This window comes from Nelumbo lutea, chromosome 3 (assembly GCF_056320005.1).
Source record: "Nelumbo lutea isolate HS-2025 chromosome 3, American lotus-T2T, whole genome shotgun sequence".
NCBI classification, from domain to species: Eukaryota; Viridiplantae; Streptophyta; class Magnoliopsida; order Proteales; family Nelumbonaceae; genus Nelumbo; species Nelumbo lutea.
Window position 1 is genome coordinate 60,770,176 of NC_142686.1, and position 22,974 is coordinate 60,793,149.

The 22,974-nt window shown below is 35.2% G+C and overlaps 2 protein-coding genes across 2 annotated transcripts; one reads left to right on the forward strand and one right to left on the reverse strand.

Moving 5' to 3' along the window:
• Nucleotides 1–1,536: 1,536 nt before the first annotated feature.
• On the reverse strand, nt 1,537–11,478 carry LOC148865240 (uncharacterized). Its single transcript, XM_088980759.1, has 11 exons — nt 11,159–11,478; nt 10,924–11,010; nt 10,445–10,540; nt 10,260–10,335; nt 10,065–10,166; nt 9,860–9,948; nt 9,643–9,750; nt 9,364–9,501; nt 7,987–8,092; nt 4,176–4,387; nt 1,537–2,025 (listed from the first exon to the last, which is right to left on the reverse strand). Exons 1-11 carry the CDS (start codon nt 11,207–11,209, stop codon nt 1,957–1,959), a joined length of 1,134 nt encoding a protein of 377 aa, XP_088836885.1. The 5' UTR covers nt 11,210–11,478; the 3' UTR covers nt 1,537–1,956.
• Nucleotides 11,479–20,159: 8,681 nt separating this feature from the next.
• LOC148865241 (uncharacterized) lies at nt 20,160–22,456 on the forward strand. The gene is made up of 7 exons (XM_088976366.1): nt 20,160–20,169; nt 20,251–21,138; nt 21,280–21,421; nt 21,564–21,748; nt 21,841–21,981; nt 22,244–22,313; nt 22,402–22,456. The coding sequence occupies exons 1-7, from the start codon at nt 20,160–20,162 to the stop codon at nt 22,454–22,456; spliced, it is 1,491 nt and encodes a 496-aa protein (XP_088832492.1).
• Nucleotides 22,457–22,974: the final 518 nt, after the last annotated feature.

The window sequence follows — 22,974 nt, forward strand, 5'->3', positions numbered from 1 at the left end:
CGATTTTTTAGCTGTCAGATTTTCTGAAAGATCTTTCAAAAAAAAAAAAATAATGCCAAACGGCACCTGAGCTAGCTGCTCACTACGTCTTTTCTGTTTGATTATTATTAGGGCGTGCGCGTGAGTTCACAACTCACATAGCGAAGTCAAATGCCTGCATCCCAGCAGGAACTTTGTGGTGTTGATTTTTGAAGAGAAAAAAACACCAAAAGTTACGTACTTGCAGACGTTATCACATCTTTATTTTAATTTATCCAATAGTAACCAGCAACTTGGACTGCGTTCTCCCCCTGTTACGCTTCCTCCTCTTTGATCTGTTTTTTTTTCCATTGGCTTCAGAAACGTCAGGGAGGTATAAATATTTTACCCTGGCATAATACATGGGTAATTTGGGTATTTAAAAAAATAGAGCAATATTTCTGTTCAGTTTCTAACGTGCAACTAACAGAAGGGGTCAATAGGCAGATTTTACACCGAAGGTCAGGAAGGTCTTTGCAAACTTTAATGGTGAGGGGAGGTCTAAGTAATTATCAGAAACGTCAGGGGAGGTATAAATATTTTACCATATCATTTGTTACGCTTATGATAAGATCAAATTTTCGGCGAAGTTTCTAGATTTTTAATTATTTGATTTTTAGCATCACAGATTGATCAATTGAAACTGCTGATCAGTGCAAACCCACCATCCATATGTAAGGCATTGCCATGTCATTTTTCAAAAGGGCTCAACAGATTCCAGAAAGGCATGATATTAACACACTTGTAACTAAATGAACCGGTATCGAAATCAATTGGTTACTTGACATTAATCAAAATTCAACCGTAAGAACTTGATCAATCAACCCCCCCCCCTCCCTTCAATAACCAATACCATCTGATTGGTTTTACGCTTCTATGATACCATTTGGTTGGTTATAAATTTTTCCGGCATCATGCCTTTTCCAGCATCATAGTTGAATCCTTTAAAATACTGCATTCGATAGATGCTTCACCAAAGATGTGGTCATGAAAACCGACATTTAAGCCAAAAAAATAAATAAAGGAGAAAACAAACCGCTGGCCACAAAAATGTTTCAAATGACTCGGTTTCACAAATGCAATTGAAGAAAATCCAGTCACTTCGATGGCGACTGGATTTGATTTGTAGTGAATCGAGATTTGGAGCTCCGACCAGTCTTTACTCCACGTGTTAAAAAGTCTATGACACGGTAAGAGCAAGGCACGCATGCGCATGGACAGAACTAGCTAGAACTGAAAATCAAATAATCCAACAAAGCAGTGGCACACTGGCACCCATTTTGGACATAGCCCTTCTTTTCTGTTACGCAAAATACCTAACTGGGAGTGGGAGAATGTCTTGGTACAACGCGTTTACATTCAACCAAGCATTAGTCTAGCTCCCTCGTCACATTACCTCAAAAAAAGCTGCATATTTGCACTAGAGTTTCAGCAAACTAGCTTGGCGATTATAACAGGTCAATAGTGCAAAAATGGGGTTACAAGATTGTAAATGCAAGGAATGCAAAAATGCGGAAATGATTGGTCAATGGGCAACTTTTCTTTTATTTTGATGTTATCCATATGAAACGCGCATAACTTTAGATCATTACAACCCTAGCTTTGCTGATACAGTTTTTCCAGTGTCCAATTCCGCACATTATTATGAAATGAATGAAATAACCTGTAATACTACTAGGAATTGATACTACATGTATTAAATCATTCTTCTTTGGTCCACCTACAAGGCTACAACTTCCCAAAGCACTAACCATCAAACCAGTTAGTGTAGTGAACCAAGGAACTCCATGTAACGGAAACAAATACTGCACTTCTCTTTGAAGATAATCATACCCAAAAAAAAGCACGTGATCCACGGGTTGCAAGTACCTAGCATTCCAAATATGTGCTGAGCTTCTTGTCACGACTGGACAAGTCAGTAAAATTCTCCCTTCAAATTCAGTCAAGCTTTACATTAGAATACAGTAGGGTGTCCCTTGTGAGAGGCATATTGAGAAGAAAGTGGATCTGCAGATAGAAAAAAAGTATATCACCAAACAATATAATTGTCAGCTTCTCAATCCTGTATGTGGTTTATAGACAATGATAGGCATATTGGAAACAGAGAGGTGTGATTATCAGAGAGGCATGTTGGAAACAGCCTCTCTGTATATGCGGGGCTAAGGTTGCGTACATCTATCCTCCCCAGACAACACAGTGGTGGGAGCCATGTGCACTGGGCTACCTTTAATTTCCAATCAGTAATATTTTCCAATTAGTAACAGATCAGTATAAATAATCTCTGTGGCATGTTCAGCAATCATTATGCATGCTTGTGAAAAATTTCCTGAGCTTAGAATGAATTGTGCTTGAAGGTTTCATGAATATCTCAATGCTAATTCTAAAGAAAATAAGAATGCATGACAGATAAAATCATTTCAAGAAAAAAAAAAAAAAAAAGGCTGATTAGCATTGAAGGAAGGCCCAGGATATTTGACCCATGGGGTTTTGGACAGTTTGGGAGGAAAGAAATCAAAGAATCTTCTCTGAAAAAAAAAGAAGTAAAGATATCATCATTGAAACAATAACTGTTAGGGTGATTCATTGGGTCAAGACAATAAAGCTCTTTGAGGGGTTGTCAGCAGGAGATATCACTAAGAACTGGAAAGAAGTGGCATTTTCAGCTCCTATTAAAGCGGTTCCCAGTCCAGTTTGATCACACCTCCGGATGTTGGCTTTACTAAACTGAATTTTGATGGTAACAGTGAAGGAAATCCAGGCCCTTCAGTTATAGGAGTATTCAGGGATGAGGAAGGAAAAATTACTGCTTTGTATTCTGGTCCTATTGGTAATGGGGATTCATTAAGAGATGAAATCTTGGTGGTCTTGGAAGGGGTAAAAAGAAAACAACAGCTGAATATCAGAAAACTGATGAATTATCAATATATATATATATATATATATATCAGAAAACTGATGGTGGAAGATGACTCAATGTTAGTCATTGGCTGGCTGCAAAGGAAAGAGATTAGGTTTTGAAAGTTCTTAAATGAGAAAAAGAAATTTAAGCAGTTGACCCGGAACATGGAAATCAAGTTCCAGTGGATTAAGAGAAGTGCAAATTCATTTGCGGGTTCACTTGCCAAGCAAGGGGTGGGAAGAGTCGGTCTCTTTTGGGCAATTTTGTAACAAGAATATGAATCTGAGGATTAAGAGATTTTGCCCCTCCCTCTTTCCTATTGTACTCTCTGTTGTGTGTGGATTTTTTTTTTTTTTTTGACGAGTAAAGTGGTTATTGGAAATTAGAGGTGGATTTAGGGAGAAAAAGGGATGCAAGTATCTTAAAGGAGCCAAAAAAGGTGATAAATCATTGGCGAATCTGAAAAAATAAGGTTTAAACAATGGCCAATTTATCATGCTACCAAGGTTTTCCAATTTCCATCAGCTCAAGGATGGTCTATTAGGGGCCGGCTGTTGTAGCAAGTTTAAGAGGGTTCAAAAAAGGAATGGAGTGAAGGTCAAAAATAAAATTCAGAGCTCTACAAAATGGAGTAATTTTTCAGATTTGACAAAAAAAAAAGAGGTGGAGCTGGAACTAAATATTGATGACCATAAGGAAATTGATTTTTTCAAGGGAGGAAGATCAGCTGGGGACTGTGTGAAAATGAGGAAGAGGTTGCAGAAGGGGAAGAGGAAAAGAAGGTGATCGTTGACAGAGGAAAATAGATAAAAATGTGGATTTGGAAAAGATAGTTGAAATTGAAGTTCAAGTTAGCAAATTGTTGGGGCTTTCTTCTATCAGAGGAGAAGAATTTGCAATAAAAACCTTTTTGGAACTGCAAAAGAAATTTATTTTGGTGTGGAAAGTCCTAGTGCTGAGATTTGATTAGTAGTTGTTTACGTTTGGGTTTGTGTCTGTGTTTCAGGGTGTAGGGAGGATACCTGGGTTTCTTGTGTTGGGTTTTGGGCCTTGGTTTAAGGTCTCTGGGATGGGAAAAGTTTGTTTGCCAGGGGTTTGTGAAGGCTACTGGGATATAGGTCTTGAGTTTTCTCTTTTTTCCTGTCAGTGATATCTTATCAACTATGTTGTATTTTCCTTTTATTACTTAATCAAAATTTACTTTTTTATTTATTACAAAAAAAGTAAGTTAAAGAACGAAACCGAATATGTTTCTCACCCCAAGCAGAGTAGATATGAGGAGAATGATTCCTGTTATCCAAGCAAGGCTCCATCTAACCAACTGCACTTCTGCAGTAGTTGTCGAATTAGTTGAGCCTGCCACCTCCTCCATCCTCCGAAAAGAAGGCTGAGAAGTAAACTTCACATTCACCATTGAGGAAGACTCTTGGTAAATGTCTCCAGAAAAGGTGAAGACTCCAACAATTTCACCTGTCCAAGTGATACATACCACAAGATTTTGAGAACAAAAGAAAACCAAGTCATCATTTGAAAATTGAAAGCACATGAAAAAACAATCGATTCAAAGAAATCAACTAAGAACAGTGTCATCAACAAAGGAACACTAGCCATGTATGAGAAATAGGAATCATATTAGGCTACAAAACCAGTTTCAGATGCACTTAGCGTTGATAAGGGAAGGTCAGCAAGACCTTCATTACATATGAGGACCAAAAGTTATATTCAGAAAAAATCTGTCCTTTTTATCAGAAAGGTCACATGCTCGACCCCTCTAATTTCTTTACAGATTGAGAACCAACAGAAAAATCTGGATCTGGTAGGCAGACTCGGTGAAAAAATGTAAATTAGCTGAAAATTCTATTGATGTGGATTTTTCTTTGTGGGGGGAGGGTAAAACTACAGATTCAGATTTAAGTATATGTAGGAGGCCCCTAGTTGTCAAAGCAACACCTAGGCAACAGGGTGCCCATGGATGGTTGCCTCGCTTAATCAACTACCTATTTTGTACATGCCGCTATGAAACACTTTTATATTCTTTGTTTTGATATTACAATAATTAAATAGATATTTTTAAACTAGATATTCATTTTGTGAAGCAAGGAAGAAGTTAAAGTTCTGTCCAATCAACATATTCTTCTTCTTCTTCCCCTTTTTCCCTTCTCCTAGACAATAATAGGGGCTTAGCTCCAATATTTTCTGAATTTTCTTTTCTTTCTTCTTTTTCTTCTATATATATATATATATATATATATATATTATGATAATCTTTTCTTATTCTTCTTTGCATAAATATGTTGATTTTAAGTTTTAATATATATATATATATATATATATATATATATATATATATTGATAATCTTTTCTTATTCTTCTTTGCATAAATATGTTGATTTTAAGTTTTAATATGAAACTTATACTTTTTTTATGAAGTTAATTGATAATTATCAATAATAGATGGTTGCTGGTTGGTAATGGAACCTAGGGAATTCTAATGGTGAAACTGTGACATGTTTCAAGGCATTGTGGTTAAAGTAATACATTGGGTCAAGACTATTATTGTATTTTCGGACTTTACTTTTGATGATATTATCAGAAATTGGGGGGTGATTGCAGCTACCTCTTCCTCCAAGAAAAAATGGATTTTCTCAAACTGAACTTTGATGGCAGCAATCTTGGCAATCCAGGTCCATCAGGGATAGGTTGGGTGTTAACAAATGGGAGGGGGGAGAAAATCTGAGTTTGTTCTCAGGACCAACTGGGGAAGGGAACTCCATGAGAACAGAGCTGAAAGCTGTGATGTTTGGCATACAGAAAGTTGTGGAGTTAGGTTTTCAAAAGCCAATAATTGAAGGTGATTCTAAGCTGGCTAAGAAAAGAAGAACAGCACCCATGGTGGTTCAGAAATGAGATCAAAAAATTTAGAAAATTGTCAAAAGACATGCAGCTATTATTTCATTGGGTTCCAAGGTCAGCCAACAACCTAGCTGATCAGTTAGCAAAACAAGGTGTATACAGAGATCAAGTTTTTTGGGCACAGCTGTAACATTGAAGAAAAAGTCACTGGGGTTTTTTCTTTTTCTGTTGTAAGAGGTAGCCGAGGGCTACCCCTTGATGTAAAGACACCTTTCTTTTATTAATAAATTTGCTCTGTTTTACTGATAAAAAAAATGGAACCTAGGGAATTACCCTAGGGAATTACCCTAGGATTCATGGTTTCCATGTAAAAACTCCGTCGCCTAGGTGATAACTGGGACTAGGCAACAAGGTGCCCCCCCCCCTAATCACCTAGCTTCACCCTGGCGCCTTGGGAACCATGCCAAAGGCCTTGGTACAATTTTGCCATTAATACAATACAATTGATACAAGAAAAGGGGTTGAACACCTTAAATGTGATACAATTTCTTGGGAAGCCATTTCCACAATACCACCCAAATTTTCTATCATTGATAAATATACATTTTCTACATTTTCTTGGAGGGGGCAGTGGAATTAAAATTTTGTGAAAATATGGGTGGGCAAAGAACCTAAGTGCCAGATTCCATTAGCTTTATGGAATCTCCCCCTTTAGAAACTTTCCCTTCAATGTGACCTATCCCAAGTCAAGGTTAGCTTAGGATTTTGGCTTTGTGAAGGTAGGATCCAATCAAGCCTATAACAAGCACAGTAGCAGGCACCTCTGCCAGAGGCCTATAACAATCTCATGTCTCATCTTCTTGGGCATATCATTAATGTATGTCAGTAACATGCAAACCCTAAAAATGTCTATATTTTGCTCTCTAAATCTGATCTTAGATTTTGGAATGTTGTAACTTGTATGATCATAAGGGAAAATGTTATCCAACAAACCAGGCAGTCAAGTTGGAAAGGAGGACCAGTTAATCATATATTGGTCTATAGCAATGCTGTAACACAGAATTGATTCTTGGAACTACCTTCTGATTAGGAGTGTCCATTTAATATCATTGATGTGCAACAGAATTCGGATTTTTTTCACTGTTTTAACGGAAAATATTATGGGGATCTTAGATCCTTTCATCTCTATGGTGCATTCATGAATCAGAAGACAAGAAACAAGGCTTACTTCCAAGACAAAGTCCAGTATGCACAGTTGAAATTTTCTCTCATTTTTTTTTTTTTGATCAGCAACTCAGAATTTTATTAAAACTTAAAGAAAAAAAGATTACAACAAGAAGCTGTTAAGAAAAAAAAGGAAAACGTTTACAACCAAAAAAACCCACCACCCTCTTAACATTGAGCCCAAAACAAATGATGTCTATATACTCCTTGCTTAGCTAATCCATGGACCAACCCATTAGTGGACCTCCTAACTCATCTTACATGAATTAGCAATTGTCTTGACAGCAGCTTGAACTGCCTGATTTCATTTCTGAATTGCCATAATACCCCTTCTTTTTTTCAACCAACCAATGACTATTTTTGAGTCCCCTTCTACAATCAGCCTTGTGATGCACAGTTGCAATTTTCAAGAGAAAAAATAATGGCATCTTGCTTTTTGAATGTAGTAGCGGCTTCAAAGGTATCCCAATTAACATGATCATCAGAAATGGGCATTTAATTGCCAGCTCCTCTCTGTTTTGCTATCTCTAGATGGTTTGTTCCTCTTTTTCTATTTATTTTTTAAGTTTTTGATAGTATAAACTAAACCTTGATGATGGGGAACTCCAGGCTCACCAGGCACTAGGGGACTAATAGAGACAATGATCAGAACTATCTGGCTCAGCTTTTCAGGTCCAATTTAGGTTGGAAATTCAGGGAGAGGTTCCTGGCTCTCCTTCAAGGGAATCTGAAAGGAGGCCAACTTAATAATTGATGATCTTCCTTAAAACAGGATTCATAGAGAAAGAACTTTTCTTTATTTGAGGGACTTCATTTATTGCCAACATAGTTTTGGTTTACCCCTGGTGCCCCAGTGTGGAGGAAAGGAGTTTATATTCATGTATCATCTTATTTTCATTTTTTTGTCACTAACCCAGAGAAAAAGGGAAATTTGTTCCAATACAATATAGAATTAAGTGATGAATTATCTAGGACCATAAAATGCATTTGACCTTTGTATGCTGTCCATAACGAATCAACTATCTTGCTTAGAGTGGTCATAAACAGCTCCAATCCTTGCTGAGTAATGCCATCAGGTCCATATTGTTCTTGCAAAACCTGAACCATATCAAATAGACTTGGTATATGACGAGTATATAATAAGTAAAATGGAAAGATTAACATGGAAAAATATGAATAGAATAAAATAGATAAGTACAAAAGTTACCTAGACAACAAGCATTTGAGCATTGATGGTCATGTGTTCTACTAAGGTTACAAACAAGTTATGTATCTTGACACTACCTTTCCAACAATTTGGGTTGCATTTGGCATGCTTTGAGAGAACGGGTTCTCGAAATTTTTGTGATTCTAAGAATCAATTAAGTTTGGATATGTGATAATCATTAGAACCGGTTCTTTTTTGTTCTCCATCTAAAAACTCATTCTCAGGAAGTAATTATGTGGAGCTAATAAGTTCAACCTTGAAATAAACCCTTCAAACAATGATCCTGCAGAGTAGTTTAACCAAATGTAGATTGATCTTCTTAACTTTATCAGCTAGTGGAATAAAACATATCCATTTCAAAACAGAACATGGAACAGAACATGAAGGATGGGCTGGAAAATATCATTCATAATGGCCTAGAAGGTGGATGGCCATCATGGATCCTAAGGGCTATCTTATGCACATCTTCTGGGTGAACCCTAATTTTTTTTTATCAATAATTACAGCTAGTTATTTAAAAAAGATGGTTGTCCGAATGGGCTAGGGTGAACCCTAATTTGATGATAGCTCAATCAGAGATCCATCTTGGAGAAATACCCGGCACCCCCAAGTTCATCCAATAACTTGCCAAGCCCAGGGGCTGCGTTATGAGGGACGCTTTGTACATTTCCAGATCATTGTTTTTGCTTAACTGTTGAATGTGTACTCAGTCATTTGCTCTGGATCCATCCACCCCACCCAAATCTTGATATTCAGAGGGTAAGGAGTTTACAGTTTTTAATTAATAAATATCTTTTCATTGTTAACAATCTAAAAAAAAAGATATGCATAGAACATACTACTCCCTCGAGTCTTTGCCATTGGATAGAACTTGAGGCATGAACATGAATGTCATTTGTAACACAAAAAAGAAAAAAAAAAAAAAAAAACAGAGTTGTATAAAAACTAATCCCCTCGAAGTGGTATTCTAAAATATTCCATCAATCTTCCATCCTGATGCATGGTGGAACCCTTAAGTACTTCTCTTTGCCTACTTACTTAGCAAAGGTTTTTCCCTCCTTTAAGTCTTCTTTCAGTAGTTTCATTCAGTTTTCAAAAAATATACTAGTTATGGAACATCATGTAAGGAAGGGATGGAGAAGGGGAGAAAAAATATCATCACCTTAATGCCAGTGAAACAGCCTATAATTAATTCTGCCGGACTTTGCATACTACCAGAGGAATCTTCATGCATCTCCATTGCCCGTCTTATATTGTGTATCATAGAAAGAAGACTCATGACAAACTCCCTATCTGCATTCTGCATAATAGAATGCAAAGCTACTATTAAAGCCTCAAAAAAAAATCAGAAAAAGTAGTGTGAGCCTATATGCATTTGTTTTTGTCAATGAAAACTGGATGCTTATTAACAAAGGGCAAGGACTCAAAGCCTGAAGAAGACCTTTGACATATGCAGTTTCATAGAAGAACCACTGATCAAAGGGACACTCAGCTCCCCATTGAATGTTCCTAAGGCACTAGGAACATATGATCCACCCAGCCAGGATGCCTGAACAAACAAAATAAATCCATGGTCAACATATGAACATGATAAAAGGAGAATGAAGATGTTAATAATGTGAACATCAAAAAGAAATAGTGAGAAAAATATAACTAACAAGATCATGGAGTTCTTTGTGAGTACAATCAACATCACAGTCAAAGCCTAAGGGTTCATCTAGGTAGACCACAGAGATGCCATCTTCATCTGCACAAATCATCAACAAAGTTTGGTATTTGGAGTGTAAACGTATTGATGCAATAAGTGGCCATATCTCATAATTTAAGCCTGAGAAGAAGACATGTTTAAGAGAGTTAAAATACCTTGAAGTTGGATATCAGCTTTACTTGAATCAAGAAGAACCTTGCTCTTAAAAGCACCACCAATGTGGCCCTTGCCTAGTTGGTCAACCAGTAGCTGTGGATCTGCATTAATAGAATATTTCATCAATTATTCACTAAGTCTAAGAAATTGAGGGGGATGGATCAAGATGCAGTTTATGGATCAAATTCAGCAACCTTCTATTCCTTTGACTTCCAGCATCAATACGGCATGAGGCCTATCAAATGGGTTAGGCAGCAGAACCTCATTCAACTGCAGATACAGAAGGCATTAGTAAGAACCAAAAGTTTCCATAGCAAAGAGGATAGCCTACTCAAAAAGTAAAGAAAAGAAACTTCGAATGAGTAATAACCCATAAGACCTTGTATGAACTATCTGCTGAAAGAGAAGCAGGTGGTGCAAAACCAAGCAAAACTGCCACGGCAGCAGCAACATCAGAGAGAAACATCGAGTGGGTCTGTGGCAACAAGAACAAAATCCTTCAATCAGTTGTCTGTCGATTACAAAGCATAGTTTGCAAAATCATTCAAATGCACGGAAAAAATATATTGCCAATTTAATAATTATGAGCAAGCAAGCCGTCGTCAAGATTGAGAAACCAAACATGGCTCTATCATGCTAAATGATGAATAATTAATCAAAAAGATAGAGAAAGAAAACAAAAATCGCTTCAGTCAGTCAGAATAAGTAAGTTCCGATCCTCAACCAATCCACCTGAACCTATCAAAACCTAGAGCTTCAGCTTCGGCGGCGAAGACGATATAAAGTTCAGGAGAACCCAAAATTTGTTTATCTCGAATACCTCGGCGACAAAGCAAACAAAATAAATAAATAAACTACCTCATAGGCGACATCTGTTGAACGAGAACGAAGAAACTGATGACCAGGGCTATCGAGGAATAAGATCGAACCAGTCCTGCTCTCGGCCTAGATAGAAAAAACAGCAAAAACAAACGAGAGCATTGGCAGATCTATATCAATTTCGCGAATAATTACGAAGACTGATGAATGAAATTGCAGCGATTCCCATCAAAGGTAAGAGAATAATTTGGTTAAAAAGGAACTGAGTACAAACCCTAATCGGCAGGCAGAGCAAGAACATTAGAACCAGTACACGGAGGTCCATTGCAGCAGGAGGATGAGAATCTTCTCAGCAATTCCACAACAATTTCCGATCCTCCTCGCTTGAGAGACAAAATATACACTTTCCCGGACGGAGGACCATTAGATAGGGAGAAATGCTCGTAAGCAACGAGTTCATGCAACTTTTATGATTTCGCCCTCAGGACAAAGTCGGGCATGTGTTTTCGTTGGTCCCACATTTTTCTCCAGGGCGAAGTCGTATGAGAGTTGCACATGAGGACCATTGGATATGGAGAAATGCTCGTAAACAACGATTTCATGCAACTTTCATGATATCACCTTCAGGAGTCGGGAGCCGGGACGAAGTTGGGCATGTCCTTTTATGGGTCCCACATTTGTCTCAGTGGCGAAGTATTATAACAGTAGAGGTAGTCCAGTCCACGGTTAACCGAACCGGTGATACCGGTTTTTGAAAAATCAGTAATCGAAACCGAATCGAAATCAATATGTTAATCGATTGATAAATTTGGTTAATGGTCAGTTTTTTTTATTTTTTTTATTTTTATAATATAAATAATAAAATATTATAAATATATATAAAATATTATATGTTAAATAATAAATAATATATCATATATTATAAACAACGTTTTTCAACCATCATTGACCCAGATGGTCGGACTGTTTGGCCCAGAAGTCGTCCAGGCAACCGGTTCCGTTTTACCCCAAACCTGAAATCTGGTAAAAAACCGTTGAAAAAGTTAATAAACTGTTGACCTAGGCGGTTGAACCGTCAACTTATTCAACGGTTTTTTACTGTTTTTTATTTTTTATTATTTTTTTAATTTTTTTAATTTTGCTATCGAAACGGACCATCCGTTTGAGCTGGATGGTTGGACCATTGAATCAGAAACTGGTGGTTAGAACGGTTCCGTTTTCAGGTCATTTTTTAAAATGTTGATTATATCTGTATATTGGTCAATTCGACTAACCATCGGTTTTCTATATTGGTTAATCAAAACCGAACTAGTACCTTCAATTTTTTTTAAAATCATCGAATCAATCAGTTCAATTAATCAAATTTTTAATTCAATTTTGGTCAATTTGACTTTTCGATTTACCCCTATACACAAAGCTTGGCAAAGTATTAAAATAGTTACACATGTATGACTGCATTGTTATGTGGGTAGATGTGGACAAAGTTCTTGTGAGCAAGAAATTCGACTCTTTTAAACTATCGATATTGGTAGAGGTGTATTAATATTTATACCATTTTCATTTATAATTTTTGTAATTTAATTTTATATTCAGTACTTGTAAATTCATGTATCAAATCCAAAGATACAATTTATCACATATAGATGTGAGGGGTATGCATACCGATGCTTTGGATAACGTTAATTAGAAACACTATAGTTTTCAGCCACTATATTTATCACATACTTTATGAGTACTTTACCCTAGCATAGTGTCCCTTTGGCCAAATTTAATCAAAATAAAATTATATAAAAAAAAAATTGTTGATTTTGCTCCATAAGTTTTGCTTCTAAATGGATGAGATGAGAGGTACTATTAATATTCATTTTTAAACTAAAAAATTCCTGAATCCATGCTGTTTCACATTTATTACCGCTCAAATGATCATTACCAATTGAAAGTACAAATATTGCAAACTATAGTGAGTGTATAGTGAATATATGAAACTAAGTAGGATGAGCTTTGTTTTTAATTAGTTAATCTATCTATCTATATATATATATATTATAAAATGTAATATGTCAAGTTGGTACTTTCTTACTTTATGGTTTATTCTAAAAGTCACTTATCTCTTTTCTGGTTTCTTCTCAAAGGCATCTATATTTTTTCTATTTTTTTTTTTTAATTTTAAAATTTAACAAAGTAACCCAAGTGACTAATCACCTTTAAGAGTTTTAACACTCCTCATTAAAACACCATATATATATATATATATATAAAATAGATTTCCATTTCAATTTAACTATATATATATATATATATATGTTAACATTAAACTATAATTATCAGTAAAGATTGATATATTAATGCACTAAATAACCTCCTTCCATATTGAAATAATAATCCATTTGTATTCCATTAGAAAAATAATAAAATTTAATTAACCATAATAAAAATAACTTAGTAAGTTACTTAAATAAAATAAAAAAAAATAATTATTGTTATTGATAAAAATATTTTTATTAATATAATAAAAACTATTTAAGTTTTAGACATAGTTTAACTATTTTAAAATCAATTTAAATTTCATTTAAAAATAAGAAAAATTATAAAAACCTCCTTGGGTTTTCTAACAATCCTATGAAACTCTCTAGTGTTTTGGCCTTAACAAAAACCTCCCCTATTATTTTGAAAAAAGGTGCAAATACCTTCTTTTAGTTAGCATCCCAAATAAAAAATGTTGATGTAATGCATTAATTTTACTTCAGTCAAGCCTTTTTGCATTTGTGGAAGAAGAGTAAGGAGAATTAATCTTTGAAAGTTGTCTAACAAACTAGATTAGTGGAGGGTAAAGTTGAAACTTTAAATTATGTATGGAATCCATTAACAATGATAAGGGTATTTTGGTAACTTTAATGTCTTTGTTACCGAAGATTCAAGGGAAAAGAGGTAGTTGCACTTTTTTTCTCCAAACTATAGGGGAGGCTTTTGTTAGAGTCAAAACACAAATGTGGTTTATAGAATTGTTATAAGAGGATTTTTTATAATTTTACCAAAAAATAATAATAAACCAATAAAAATTAATAAAATAATTTCCAAAAATATAATAAAAAATAGCATTAAGATATAGAAAACATAATACAAATTTATCTAGAGAATAGGAAATTAGCGACTCCCACTAAAGTGCAATTTAGATTGTGATCAGATAAATTAAACAACCCCAAAAAATAATACTTGAATTGAACTTAAATTAACACTATTTAATTGTAAATCTCACAGAGTTCCATCTTCAATTTTATTGATAAATAAAGCCCATGCATCCCACGGGTCCTAACTAATACATCCTTGAAAGATAATTCCTTGTGGTGTGGCATTAGCACCGCTAGGCGCTAGTATTTGGGATGACTTCATTTCAATGATGGTCCAACATGAGATAGAATCTATATCTATATAATAAAGAGGAAAAAGGAGAGGTGAGGGATCTTCCACCAGAAGCCTCGGATTTTCTTGGTTTCTCTTCTTCACCACAAAATGCTTATAAGAATTGATGAGAACAACTTGGGATCTGATCTAGGCATTGAAAGTAGCTATTACTGATATCGTGATCCAGAAATCTAACCCTCATTACTCTCATCTGCGCCTAAATTACCCATAGACAAGTGAATTGGATAGAAAGGGAACATATTAATTTGTCAAATTTAGTCCGTAGAGTTTATTTAAATTTAGAGGAAGTTGTTACTCATTATTAACTTATTTAACTTTTTTGTTTCCCTCAACTGTCTAGATAGGTTTCTCCTGCATGCTTTGGTGGGTTTTCTTATGATGCAAGTGGATGGGCTGAAGCTCTTTCATATATTTATCCTGATAAAGTGATTTTATATAGTGTTGTTTCAATTGCAGGAGTGTATGTAGAATGTGTTTTGTTTGGTTTTGGTTAATTATTGCTGGTACACAAATAAGTGCTTCAAGTTTGAGCCTAGACTTGAGTTTTTCATGCAATGAGAAATGGATGAAAGGTATATGCAGTAAAGTAGGTGTGCTTTACCTTGGTGTTTTCATTTTGACATTTAAAAATGGATTTCTTATCTTTTAAGTTATTTAATTGGTTGGCTTTTAATCTCTTGTCTTCATTATTACAATTTTTTATTTCCCCCAAAAAGTATTGATCTTAGTTTTGACTATAGTGAGGAATGTACATGTTTTCACATTTGGTTCAAAGATGGAGGGAGCTTTTTGTTAGGGTGAGAATACATTGAAGCTTTAAGTCTTTGGGAAATTTAGATAGATAAAGACTACAGTCCCATTTGGCATGTCTTTTCGTGAAGGCTATCGGTTTTTTAGAAGCCTGATAGCCCGTGTTATAGTTTTTTTTTTTTTTTTGATTGGGAAAAGATCTAGTTACCAAAAACTGTAGCCCCGAAAAGATGCGGGAAGCCCGTTTCAGGTTATTTTTGAAAAACTACAAATAGAGTTTTTCTCCTTTGTTTAACTCATCTTCACATGGAAAGACATGCAAAAAGACACGACATGACCAAACGGTCAAACTACTAAGATCTTAATGCAAAAACTTGCATTGCCTTTTGACTATCAGACCTTCCAAAAGATCTTTCAAAAAAGACTACTTGCCAAACGGCCTCATATTCAAAAGATATACAAGAAATAGTGTTCAAGCTATAAAGCCAAAGTTCGACAAGTTCATGTTCCACTCAATGCCTTTTCGGGATTCCTTTTTGGATTTCATCATTCTATTCATTTATTTATTTTTCTCACTAATGATATTTTAGGAAAGCATAAAATCACTAAATAGTTGGTTGGAAGGAGAATGGTCTATTGGACTTTTTATTCACAAACGAAACATGGTCATTTCTTATAAAATGATAAAATTACTCATCCAATGTGTAACGGCCCCAAGTTAATTTTTGCAAAAACTTGTTGGCTTCCAACGAGCCTCCTGCTACATGTGTTCTTCTAAATGGGTTGTTTGCTTTCTTTCATGATGATCTTTTTTTTTTGTTTATTTATTTATTTATTGATTTTTACTCCATTGCTCAAAAACAAAATAAAACAATAAGAGAAGTGAATATTGTCCTTAATTAAATCAACAAACTCAAATAATGTTAATTTTTTCAACTAATTCCTTACTGAATTATTTTGTTTTCTGGGTCAAATTGAGTTTATTTTTCTTGAATGATGCCTTGGTTCGATTTGGATAGTAGATTTGGTTGCTTTATGGTCTTTTATTTATTTTTTCTTATATTTTGATAATTTGGAGAATTCCTTTAATGGTTATTACTATTGGAAAATGGGGTCACTATAACTTTGGAGGAGAAGCTCTGAAGCACGTCTGAAGACATTGTATTTAGAATGTTATTTGCCCCCACTCAGTTTCACTGAGTTTGCTGTTGGGTTATAGGCAAATCCATTCCCAAGATACAATAGAACAAAGTTGAAGAATCTCCAGAGAAACCTTATGTGAGACTGTAGCAGACCGGACTGAGAAAGAGAGAGAGAAAGTGGATTTCGAAAATGTGTGTTTTTGAAGTCTGATTCACGCTCCTTAAATAGTTTATGAAGAGGTATGAAGAAAATGTAGGTGTTGGTTCAGAAAAGGCACCTTGAACAGTCACAATTTCAAACATTGTGACTGTTTAAAAAGTAGTTAACAGTTAATGACTGTTAACTTTGAATTGTGCCTCTTGATCACACCCGATCGAATCGTGACCGTTGATCTCATCAATGGTGATCAACGGTTAGCATTGCACCAAAACCAAAGCCGCCCTTCGCGAGCCACGTGGGTGCGAGCAAAGTGGGCCACACACATGTGCACGTGCACGGTATCAAACCCCCATACTCTCCTCTACTATTTCTAAGGAGTGTAAATCAGCTCCTATTACGATACTGAAAACAAATCTTATAATTTTCCAATGTGGGACAAGTTCAAAACTAGGTTTTGTAAGAGAAAAGCTAATTTTTCAATCAAGTGTGCAGGTGCAATTTCTCATGTAATTGACCAATCAAACCCATTGGATTTAATCTCTTATGAGATTAAAATCCAACAATTACTTTCATTGGTTATGACTTTCCAAACAATAGCTTTGAAGCTCCAACTGCCCAACATGGCAGGGTAGACATTTACTTCATTGTGTAGCAAATATATTACCAATATTTTCAAAACCGAACTGGATTGGACTGTAAAAACCAGGAACCAGTCACCTGATTGGTTTCATTTAACCCCAAACTCGCTTTTGGCCAAAAACTGTTGATTTGGTCAACAAATCGCTGACTTGGGCAGTCAAACCATTGAACTGTTCAACCCAAGAACGATTTTTAGCCATTTTTTGGGTTTTATTTTTTTTAATTTTCTATCAGAGTGGGTTGTCCGTTCGGACCATTCGACTCGAGAACTGGACCCAGAACAGTTCCCTGTCCAATCCAGTTTTAAAAACCTTGGATATTATCATAACTACTCCAATTGGAAATTTCCCTTAGATCCTACTTAGAACCTTGGTTATACATAAGTGGTGAGATTTCTTTTCTTTCTTCATCAAATTTCTTTCTTTCCTTTTTTATCTATTTTCTATTTTATTTGTTTCATTCTTTTTCTTTATCAAACACCAAGGGCTTTACTAAATTTCCTTTATTTTTGTATTGTTGTAGGTTTGGAGGAGACAAACCAAATATTATATTTTTTTCCTTTGTTCAACAAGTAATATGCTTTTATTGTAACATCTCCCCTTTTTTTATATTTTTACCATTTTACTATCCAAATTTTTAAACATTCAATACCCAATGTCAACTTCAATTCATGTACATTGCACGGGTTTGTCACTGGTCTTTTTTATATGTCTGATTGAAATCTACTTTGACACCTCTAGCTTTTGCATTGATTCCATCTGATGCCAAATAAATAGCTAAAAGCACTTGCAATGTTGGATCCTATCATCTGATTAAATATTATAAGAACAACCAACACCTTGAACCTATTCAGGAGAGATTGGATTAGATGAAAAAACCAATGATAACACTTCGCACCAGTCATAGAATACATAGGGCCCATAACCATTCAACCTCTCAGTACGAGCCCCATGTATTTTGTCACTTGCATCGAGCATTATTATTGGTTCCACAATTTGCTACATGTTAAAGCATCTAGCTAATCCAAAATTTATCTTGGCCTTTGTTATTTGTTATTGAAATCATGGTTTTCAAAAATGGACCAGACCGGACGGTCGGACAGGAAAAACTGGTAACCGATCAACCATTTGGGTTCGGTTTTACTAAAAACATGAAAATTGAAAAAATGTTGAAAAGTCAAAAAAACTATTGACCTGGGTGATCGGACCACTAAATCCTTCAATCCAGGCAGCGGTTCGCGGGTTAATATTTTTATTTTTAATGTTTTAAATAAAAAACAAAAAATAAAATATCTATTATATCCCAACCAATTCGAATCCCTTATTAGGTTTTCCCTTTAGCTTTAGGGTTATTTCCCATTTTCCCAAGTTCCCTCCTCAGTCCTCAGTCTTCTCAACCCTCACCCTACCGACCGATCACCTATGGCAGGCATCACCTCCGGCATCCAACGGAAATCGACGAGCTTGCGGCGGCGAAAAGTCATCCTCACCCCAGCACTTGCAGCGGCATCCAATGGCGAGAAGATCCAGCACTTGCAATAGTGACTTGCAGTGGTGGACGGCGAGCTTGCAACGGCACTCGACACTCGGTAGTGGCACTCAGCACTCGGCATTGGGCACTGGTGAGCCCAAGCCTGACTTGTAGGCTTGTAGCGGCAGTGAATCCACTCTGCACTCAGCACTTGCAGGCTTGCAACGGCAACTTGTCTGTGACCAAGCCCGACTGCACGAGCCCATCGGTGGTGAATCCATTGTCACACCACCATTACCGACACTCGGCAGTGAAACCCTGAAGGAATAATTTTTTTTTTGTGATTTAATTGATTTTTTTTTATTTTTTTTTATTCATTTGGTTCATCAGCCCCTGTTTGTTCTTCATTTAGTTCATCATTTTGCTTTGGACCTGCTAGGCAGAGGCTTTTAGTGAATACTTTATAGTTTATAATTAGGAGCAACAGACGATAAGTTGATAGATCTACTAGCAGAAAGTTGCTGCTTGTATTTTTGTATCAGTTTCTTGTTGATTATATTGTTGAACCCTCAAACTTCATTTGAAGATCAGATCCTTAGTTCTTTGTTTAATTAATCTTGCTTAATTTGTTTTTAATTTTCATATGCATATTTTGCTTAATTTTCATATGATGATCAGATGATGAAAGTTTTGCTTAAATTTTTGCAAGCAATTTACTCTCATTTCTAATGGAGTGATTTTACATTTTGGTTAATTATTTGCTTAATTTTTTGTTTAGGTATTTGCTTAATTATTGTTTGCTTATATGGAGCGATTTTACATTTTGGTTGGTTTTTATAGTCAATGCAAGGTTTTATATTTTGTATTTTGTGTTTGTATGAAGGAATTAATTTTTGAGTTGGGTTTCTTTGATTGAAATAAGATGATAGAATCTCAAAGTCCAAATGCTAATACATCTAATCCAGCTCCATCACAAGAGTCCATTTCATCAAATGTTAGGGGAAAAACTGATTCTGCTTGGGAGCATGTTTCCCTTAAAGTTGACCCTCTTAATGGATTAAAGTCAATGACATATCTTTATTGTCAAAAGAATTTTAAAGGGGGAGGGATTAATAGGATGAAACAACATCTTGCCCAAAGGAAATGTGAAATTGCAATTTGTCATAAAATACCCCATGATGTAAGGTTCAAAATGGAGCAATCGTTGAATGAAATCAATGACAAAAAAAGAAGTGAAAAGCAACCAATGAAATTTGTTAACACTAGAGCACAATGTGGAAGGAATGATAATGATGATGATATTGAGATTAGAGAAATAGATCCACCTAGTACACATGATACCTATCAAGGGAAAAAACCAACTACATCATCGAGAAAGGGAAAAGCATCTTCAAGGCTAATAACTAGTCATTTTGCTCCATAGACCACTCTAGGCGCACAACCTGGAATTAAGAGTGTATTGGCATCCAAGGGAGCAATTAATCATGTGGACCATGCTGTTGTGAAGTGGTTGTGTGATGCTTGTATTCCCTTGAATGTTTTGCTTCAAGATATTTTCAGCCTATGTTGGATGCCCTTGCTATCATTCATATCATAATTGTAGAACCAATTTGTTGAAGGATTTAGTTCAAGAGGCGCAAATGTTAGTTGACAAACTCTGTAAGGATTGGACTACATATGGTTGCACTATAATGGCTGACAGTTGGACAGATACACATAGCCGAACATTGATTAATTTTTTAGTGTATTGTCCTACATGAATTGCATTTGTGAAGTCTGTAGATTCTTCTGAAATAGTCAAGAGTGCAGAGAATTTATTTCTTTTATTTAAGGAAGTTATTAATTGGGTAAAAGTAGAAAATGTTGTTTACGTGATCACTGACAATGCTGCAAATTATGTAGCTGTAGGAAGATTGTTGGAAGCAGTATTTCCATGGATATATTGGTCACCTTGTGCAGTACATTGTCTAAACTTGATGTTAAAGGAAATTGAGGAAATGAATTATGTTGCAAATACGATTCAACGTACATCTAAAATTACCAAATTTGTCTACAATCATATTTTTGTACTCTCAATACTAGGGAAGAGGCCTGGTTGGACTGAGATAGTACGTCCTGGAGCCACTCATTTTGCAACGAATTTTATTGCATTGGATAGCATTTTGAAGCACATGCATGATTTGCAAAATTTGGTGACTGATCGGAGTTTTATTGATTCTAGGTATGCAAAAGATGCAAAGGGGAAGGAAGTAATACAAATAGTTTTGGATTCTGAATTTTGGGCACAATGCAAAATGATTGTGGGTTTCACATCACCTCTTGTTAGTGCATTAAAACTTGCAGATTCTGAGTTTAGGCCTACAATGGGGTATATGTATCATGCAATGTTGAAGGCAAAAGAATCCCCGAAAAGGTTTTTTAATTATAAGAAAGCTGAATATGGCCTGATCATGGACATTATTGATAGAATGTGGAATAGACAAATGGGTAAGAGGCTTCATCTTGCAGGGTATTATTTTGACCTGACCTTTCAATATGATCCAAAATCAAAAGTTAAATCCCTGGCCGTTATGTCTGCAGTTTTTGATGTCATTGAAAAGCTTGCAATCAAATCAAATGATGTGGAGATAAAGCTGAACAAAGAACTTACTCTTTTTGAAAATTGTCGTGGTAATTTTGGAAGACCTTTCTTAGTGAAGATATTTAAGTCAACGTCTTTGGTAATAAATATTTTTTTCTTATAACATGTTTATTATTTCAATTTTCAATTTTATTTTATAAATTAAATCAACTCTATTTCATTGTATATAGGTGAATGGTGGTCGAGATTTGGTTGTGACACTCCAAATTTGAAAAGGATTGCTATACGGATCCTTAGCCAAACGTGTAGCTCATTTGGATGTGAACGCAATTGGAGTGTTTTTGAATGTATACATACGAAGAGAAGGAATAGGTTAGAGCACCAAAGGCTCAATGACCTCGTATATGTTCATTGCAACCAGCATGTGATGGATGGGTAAGCGTTTTAACTTTTATGTTTCATGATTTTTTTTAATGCTTGCATTGCATCTAATGTATCATTTATTGATTTGTAGGAGAAAAACTGAAAATGTCAACCCAATTGGGCATGAACATGTTGATGTTGTGGAAGATTGGATAGTGCACGATGATGGGGATCATCTATTACTTGATGGTAATGAGAAGGATGATATGTTTAAAGCTGATGAGACAACATTTTCAATAATGGAATCACCATCAAGAAAAAGAGGTAGGACTAAAGGTAATTATCATTGATATTATCTCAAATGACATTTCCATATTTGATTACTTTAACTATTTTTTGAGTTCTAATTTTCTATTTTCGTTCTTTAGGTGATGATGAATTTTTCATTGAGCAATGGGGAATCATGGATGAAAATGCAGCCAACACCCAAGTTGGAGATGTAGATGAAACACAACCTCCCGAAAATGAAGATGAAGATGAAGATGATGGTGAAATACCACCTAGCTTTGGTTGGTAGTTGGTACCATTGAGAAGTGGGGCCAACATATCCAGAGAATTTGGATGATTAGATTAGTGAACCAAACTCTATGTTGAACTTGAAGTTTTTATTTGTATTTAATACTTGGTGAACTTGGTTTTTTTATCTTTTTGTTAGTTGTGTTTATGATTTTTTTTTTAGTATCTACATATTATGTTTGATGAATTAAGAATGCACGATGTTATAGCAATATGTACAAAATCTTTTGCAAAAGTTTTTTCTTGTCTTCTTAGTGTTTTTGAATAGGAAGTCTGGAGGAAAATCTGAAAGACTTGATCATCTAAAGGGGTCACTTTCCATAAGGTGAAAGAAAGTACTCCTTTTATAGTTTGCATTGCTTATGGCCTGTAGAAGTTTTCCTTACCTTTTTCTTTGTATATTTGGAATACAGGTTAAAAGGGCTTGTTAGAAACTCAAATAAAGTAGAAGCTGAAAGCTTGAAATAGCTAATAATAAGGTGCATTGAGCTGTTATAATGGGTATTTCTCAAGGAATGATTTTGTTTCTCAATTATAAGTTATAACTTTTTTTTTGTTAATTAAAAATTTTATTTATATAACTAATGGTAAGGTGCATTGAGCTGTTATAATGGGTATTTTCTAATAAGTAGGGGGAAGATGACTTGATGGAAGAAGAAGAAGAAAAAGAAGAAGAAGAAGAACCTATGTTTGTAATGACTGATGAATTGAAGGAATTCTTTGCAAAATCTAAATAAAAAAGGAGACAAGGTGGTCATTCAACCCTCTTCTTGAACATACAAAATCTATTGAATGAGTTATTTACAATTATATGTGATTCTAATGCACAGAGAAGAAGCAAGCAAATAACAAAGGCAAAATGTGACAAACATTCTGAAACGAACAAGGGCTAAAGGTGACCATGGGAGTTAGGTAAAATCCATTTTTGTATTCTAGAGTCATGATCAAGGATTCCATCTTTTACTCATCCTTATGATGTAAATTTT